The sequence below is a fragment of the Sander vitreus genome, chromosome 2 (genome assembly GCF_031162955.1).
Source record: "Sander vitreus isolate 19-12246 chromosome 2, sanVit1, whole genome shotgun sequence".
NCBI lineage: Eukaryota > Metazoa > Chordata > Actinopteri > Perciformes > Percidae > Sander > Sander vitreus.
Genome location: NC_135856.1, coordinates 518,126 through 525,000, shown reverse-complemented (window position 1 = coordinate 525,000; position 6,875 = coordinate 518,126). Strand labels below are relative to the sequence as shown.

General features: G+C 44.8%; 1 protein-coding gene across 5 annotated transcripts in view; it reads left to right on the top strand.

Annotated features, from left to right (window-relative positions):
- Positions 1–6,875, top strand: part of tmem63bb (transmembrane protein 63Bb) — a 54,694-nt gene that overhangs the window by 22,670 nt on the left and 25,149 nt on the right. For 3 of the 5 annotated variants that reach the window (XM_078271684.1, XM_078271675.1, XM_078271666.1), the window contains exons 3-4: positions 574–653; positions 4,097–4,135. In XM_078271684.1, the coding sequence (XP_078127810.1) occupies positions 574–653; positions 4,097–4,135 (119 nt within the window). The remainder of the gene's footprint in view (positions 1–573; positions 654–4,096; positions 4,136–6,875) is intronic. The other 2 variants (XM_078271694.1, XM_078271705.1) reach the window with 1 other exon arrangement.

Sequence of the window (6,875 nt, the reverse complement as noted above, 5' to 3'; positions counted from 1 at the left end):
TTTTGTGTCCAAGTGACTGATGGGAACAATGATCTTTGAAATGAAACGGCCCCGAAATCACCATCACCAAACCCACCAGACTCCATGTAAATAATCAGGACTTTTATCATCGTAAAACACACTTCATTTAAAGTGGACAGAAACTAAATAAAACTACCAAAAGCCGTCTTGGTTCATCTTTCCACTGTTCCAACAATCACCACTCTGGTTTGGTTGAAATAAACCCTTAATTCACCCATTTACATGTGGAGATATGCTGGCTCTATACACGCTAAAAGTCCTGATTATTTACATGGAATCTGGTGGAAATATGCTGGCTCTATACACGCTAAAAGTCCTGATTCTTTACATGGAGTCTGGTGGAGATATGCTGGCTCTATACACGCTAAAAGTCCTGATTATTTACATGGAGTCTGGTGGAGATATGCTGCTCTATACACGCTAAAAGTCCTGATTATTTACATGGAGTCTGGTCTGCTAACTGCTGCTGAACATTAGTCCTGTAGGTTAACATTACAGCTTGTTTCTTGTTTAATACTGGACCAACAGGAAGTCCTCCTCTCTCTTCTTCAGGTGCTGCTCTTCGTCTTCTCCATTCTGCGTAAGGTGGCGTGGGACTACGGCCGCCTGGCGCTGGTCACCGACGCTGACAGGTAAACACGCCGCTAACGGTGATGTCACACAAGCGGGGGTGGGGGGGCAGGGGTCCGGGCTTGTTTTGAGATTGGGGACTCTGATTGGTCCAATGCAGTAGGCTGTGAGGAAGTGGAAATGGAACTGGTGAGCAGAAAAAGTGTAGTTTGGCAGTACTTTCAGTCAAAAGAAGGCCATTCAAGTCCAGCTACATGTTCAATCTGCAATGCTGATTAGTCTGGTGGTGGCGAGGACCCTAAACAATACACAACATCACCGCTGTTACAACATCTGGTATGAAACATCTGGAAGAATACGAGCTGAGCATGAAAATACGTACGGCAAAGGAAGGACAGTCACTGTTTACTTCATTAATGTGTTGACTGTGTTCATGGACTGAGGACGGGACGAGGACTCAGCAGAACCTCAACCAGGGGGTTCAGGATTCAACCGAAACCCCAAAAATCTGGATTCACTGCATCCTTAGAATAAAAAACGGACAAAAGCGTCAACAAAAAGTTTGGAAAAAAGCCACAAAAAATCCTGATTTGACAAACTACGGAGCGGCCCGAGGCCCAAATCTCACCGTACAGCTCCATCGTTGCGTTACACATCCAATCGTTGATGCTCCACGCCCCTGACCGGCAGCTGATTGGACGAAACGCGTCACGTGGGTCTGGCTGCTCCAGAATTTCAAGCCGACTGTCATGGCGTCTCGTTCAGAATCCGATCTCATATTGTTCTAAAATATTTCACTAAAACGTGTTTCTGGAAACATCTGAAGAGAGAAACAGGCCGTGCAGCTGACAACAATAGTCAACAACGGTCAGTTTAACAGATTTTCGTCTACTTCTACTGGATAGTCGCGTCACGTTCTATGGATTCATTTGCATAAAGATGGGCATCGGCCGGCTTCTTGACTGGCCGCCTTCCCAGGATGCTTTGTGGGCACGTTTAAGTCGCTTGACGTCACCCATAGGAACAAAGTGGAGCGCGGCACCACAGAAGCGTCCCACAGTAGAGCTTAGATCAGGCCCAAACAATCCAGCCGACCCTACCTGAATAGTGAGGGGACCAGATCAAGACTGGACCATAATCAAAGACCTGGAACCATATAGGAGACGTTCTGGTCCCCATCACCTCATTAATACTGTCCTTCATCACGGTCTCCATCACCTCATTAATACTGTCCTTCATCACGGTCCCCATCACCTCATTAATACTGTCCTTCATCACCTCATTAATACTGTCCTTCATCACCTCATTAATACTGTCCTTCATCACCTCATTAATACTGTCCTTCATCACGGTCTCATCACCTCATTAATACTGTCCTTCATCACGGTCTTCATCACCTCATTAATACTGTCCTTCATCACGGTCCCCATCACCTCATTAATACTGTCCTTCATCACGGTCTCATCACCTCATTAATACTGTCCTTCATCACGGTCTCCATCACCTGATTAATACTGTCCTTCATCACGGTCTCCATCACCTGATTAATACTGTCCTTCATCACGGTCTCCATCACCTCATTAATACTGTCCTTCACCACGGTCTCCATCACCTCATTAATACTGTCCTTCATCACGGTCTCCATCACCTAATTAATACTGTCCTTCATCACGGTCTCCATCACCTCATTAATACTGTCCTTCATCACGGTCTCCATCACCTGATTAATACTGTCCTTCATCACGGTCTCCATCACCTCATTAATACTGTCCTTCATCACGGTCTCCATCACCTCATTAATACTGTCCTTCATCACGGTCTCCATCACCTCATTAATACTGTCCTTCATCACGGTCTCCATCACCTGATTAATACTGTCCTTCATCACGGTCTCCATCACCTCATTAATACTGTCCTTCATCACGGTCTCCATCACCTCATTAATACTGTCCTTCATCACGGTCTCCATCACCTCATTAATACTGTCCTTCATCACGGTCTCCATCACCTCATTAATACTGTCCTTCATCACGGTCTCCATCACCTCATTAATACTGTCCTTCATCACGGTCTCCATCACCTCATTAATACTGTCCTTCATCACGGTCTCCATCACCTCATTAATACTGTCCTTCATCACGGTCTCCATCACCTCATTAATACTGTCCTTCATCACGGTCTCCATCACCTCATTAATACTGTCCTTCATCACGGTCTCCATCACCTGATTAATACTGTCCTTCATCACGGTCTCCATCACCTCATTAATACTGTCCTTCATCACGGTCTCCATCACCTGATTAATACTGTCCTTCATCACGGTCTCCATCACCTCATTAATACTGTCCTTCATCACGGTCTCCATCACCTCATTAATACTGTCCTTCATCACGGTCTCCATCACCTCATTAATACTGTCCTTCATCACGGTCTCCATCACCTCATTAATACTGTCCTTCATCACGGTCTCCCATCACCTCATTAATACTGTCCTTCATCACGGTCTCCATCACCTCATTAATACTGTCCTTCATCACGGTCTCCATCACCTCATTAATACTGTCCTTCATCACGGTCTCCATCACCTCATTAATACTGTCCTTCATCACGGTCTCCATCACCTCATTAATACTGTCCTTCATCACGGTCTCCATCACCTCATTAATACTGTCCTTCATCACGGTCTCCATCACCTCATTAATACTGTCCTTCATCACGGTCTCCATCACCTGATTAATACTGTCCTTCATCACGGTCTTCATCACCTCATTAATACTGTCCTTCATCATGGTCTCCATCACCTCATTAATACTGTCCTTCATCACGTCCTTCATCACCTCATTAATACTGTCCTTCATCACGGTCTCCATCACCTGATTAATACTGTCCTTCATCACCTGATTAATACTGTCCTTCATCACGGTCTCCATCACCTGATTAATACTGTCCTTCATCACGGTCTCCATCACGGTCTCCATCACCTCATTAATACTGTCCTTCATCACCTCATTAATACTGTCCTTCATCACGGTCTCCATCACCTGATTAATACTGTCCTTCATCACGGTCTCCATCACCTCATTAATACTGTCCTTCATCACGGTCTCCATCACCTCATTAATACTGTCCTTCATCACGGTCTTCATCACCTCATTAATACTGTCCTTCATCACGTCTCCATCACCTCATTAATACTGTCCTTCATCACGGTCTCCATCACCTCATTATAACTATGACCTATAACATTTTGCCTTTGATGTTAATCTCTGGATGATGCTGTACCATGTGAGTTCTCAAGTTATATATTTATATATATAAAATAATCCCACTGACATTTTCCCAGAGGAATCCCATAACTCTGTGTATATAAAGAGTTGTTGTGTTGTTAGGGTCTGTTTACCATGTTATAACCAACGACTGTTGATGAAATATGGCTGGGATGTTTGTGTTGCCATGGCGACCCTTTCTCACAGCTGTGTGTGATGTTTGTGTTTCCCTCCTGAAGACTCGAGAAGCGTTTCAGCAACCTGGAGGAGCGGGAATAGTATGTTGGTGCTTCCTCCGTGTTTGGTTTGTCCGCTAACATCTTCCTCCTCCTCTTCCTCCTCCTCTGGTTTCATTAACAGGTTCTGCTCTCTGATTGGTGCACTAACTACACTCTTTCTTCTTCTGTTCACAGTGAGTATGGGGGGTCATCAGTGCCACATGTGTTACCCCTCCCCCCCCCGACAGGCTATTATTAACATTACAACCATGTTGGGAAAGCCAGAGCAGATAATACATAATATCATATTTGGTGAAGTTGGGGGGGGGGGGGGAATAAAACCACCAACAGATTGAACAGGTGGCACTGATCACCCCCCATACTCCATCAATACTGGGGGGTCTGTGTCTCTGTGTGTCTCTGTGTGTGTGTGTGTGTGTGTGTGTGTGTCTCTGTGTGTGTGTGTGTCTGTGTGTGTGTCTGTCTGTGTGTCTGTGTGTGTGTGTGTGTGTGTGTGTGTGTGTGTCTCTGTGTGTGTGTGTGTGTGTGTGTGTGTGTCTGTCTGTGCGTGTGTGTGTGTGTGTGTCTGTCTGTGCGTGTGTGTGTGTCTGTGTGTGTGTGTGTGTGTGTGTGTGTGTGTCTCTGTGTGTGTGTGTGTGTGTGTCTGTGTGTGTGTGTGTGTGTGTGTGTGTCTCTGTGTGTGTGTGTGTGTCTGTCTGTGTGTGTGTGTGTCACTGTGTGTGTGTGTGTGTGTGTTATTTAAAGGTATAAAGAGGATCTCTGGATCTCTCTCTGTTGGCTAACCGATGTGATTCTAATGCTGTTTCTCCACTCTCTTGCACGGATCGACTCAACACAGCTTTTTGGGTTTCCCATTACTGAAAGTAGTTGATAGTACTGCTGCTGCTTCTACTGGTACCACCTGGGTCCAGGCCAGCTAAGCCGACACTAAAAGGCTTTAAGATGAGTGAAGGCAGCGTTGGGAACTACTTCAAAATATAGACTTGCTTATATATATCATTTGAAATGGTCTTTATAGTCTCAGGGCACTTTCACACCTATAGTTCAGGGGGCTCTGTGCCCTTCAGGGACCTATAGTTCGGGGGGCTCTCTGCCCTTCAGGGACCTATAGTTCGGGGGGCTCTCTGCCCTTCAGGGACCTATAGTTCAGGGGGCTCTCTGCCCTTCAGGGACCTATAGTTCGGGGGACTAGGTGCCCTTCAGGGACCTATAGTTCGGGGGACTAGGTGCCCTTCAGGGACCTGTAGTTCAGGAGCTTCAGGGGGGAAGTTGCAGCATTGTTGCAGACGGCTTACAGAGCTGTAGCTGAGCCAACGTAGCTCTTTAATAACTAACTTAATCGATTATAAAGTAAAACACCGATACAGATAATCTGCAAATATGGTGTCACAGCAGTTACTGGGCGTCGGCAGCAGGAAACAAAAAGAGAAAAGTAGTGGTACCAAAAAAAGAAGTGTTGAGTCGAGCGCGCCATAACAGGTGTGATGCTAACAGGTGTGATGCTAACAGGTGTGATGCTAACAGGTGTGATGCTAACAGGTGTGATGCAGGGTTCATACGTTTTGAAAAAACCTGGAAAAGTTATGGAATTTAAAAAATGCAAATCCCAGGCCTGGAAAGGTTTTGGGAACATTAAAAGACCCAGAAAGTGTTGGAAAAGTCATGGAATTGTTTCTTTAACACAGCATAATAATACGTGATTAATAACTGTATTTCACGTCGTCCTAACCTCACCGTTCTGTTCGGGGAGCGATATCACGACTCCCACTATGAACCACATACATCATTCATTTGATGGTTAAATTTAACACATTCATATTCTTATTGTATAACGTCGACTGACATTTTCAGGAATACACAGTCATGGAGATTTGCCGAAAAGTCATGAAAAAGTATTGGTTAAAATGCGTATGAACCCTGGTGATGCTAACCCCGCTCTACACTTGTGTTCATATTTACTGTTAATTCAGCGTGAGACGAGACACAGATAACTATGGGGCGGTAACAGGCAACAGGTAACAGGCCGTGTGTGTCAAGCTCAGTGATGTACTCCCTGTGGCGTGCTAGACGTTAGCTACCTCCACACAACCAGCGCTCTGAAGAACATCCTTCACTCGAGTAACCGTAGAAACACTGGCAGCGTAGCTATGTTCCCAGGCTCCTATCCTCCCCAGATCAGTAGTTTTTATATTTTAACATGACACATTAAGGCGAACTTTACTCCTTGAAACCTACGCCCTCAAATCTGTGGACAGACAGTTTTTATGAGTTTTTGTGGAACTAATAAGCTAATAACCCTTACTTATATCAAGAACATAGGAGCCTGGGAACAGCTAGTTGTTATTCTAAGTGTCTGACAACATTATGAAAGGATCCCTACAGAGATAGACCTTTTAGTTAAAGAGTAAGATCCTTTTAGTTTAACATGAAACAGCCCCGAAATCACCATCACCAAACTACACCAGACTCCATGTAAATAATCAGGACTTTTATCATCGTAAAACACACTTCTTTCAAAGTGGACAGAAACTAAATAAAACTACCAAAAGCCGTCTTGGTTCATCTTTCCACTGTTCCAACAATCACCACTCTGGTTTGGTTGAAATAAACCCTTAATTCACCCATTTACATGTGGAGATATGCTGGCTCTATACACGCTAAAAGTCCTGATTATTTACATGGAGTCTGGTGGAGATATGCTGGCTCTATACACGCTAAAAGTCCTGATTATTTACATGGAGTCTGGTGGAGATATGCTGGCTCTATACACGCTAAAAGT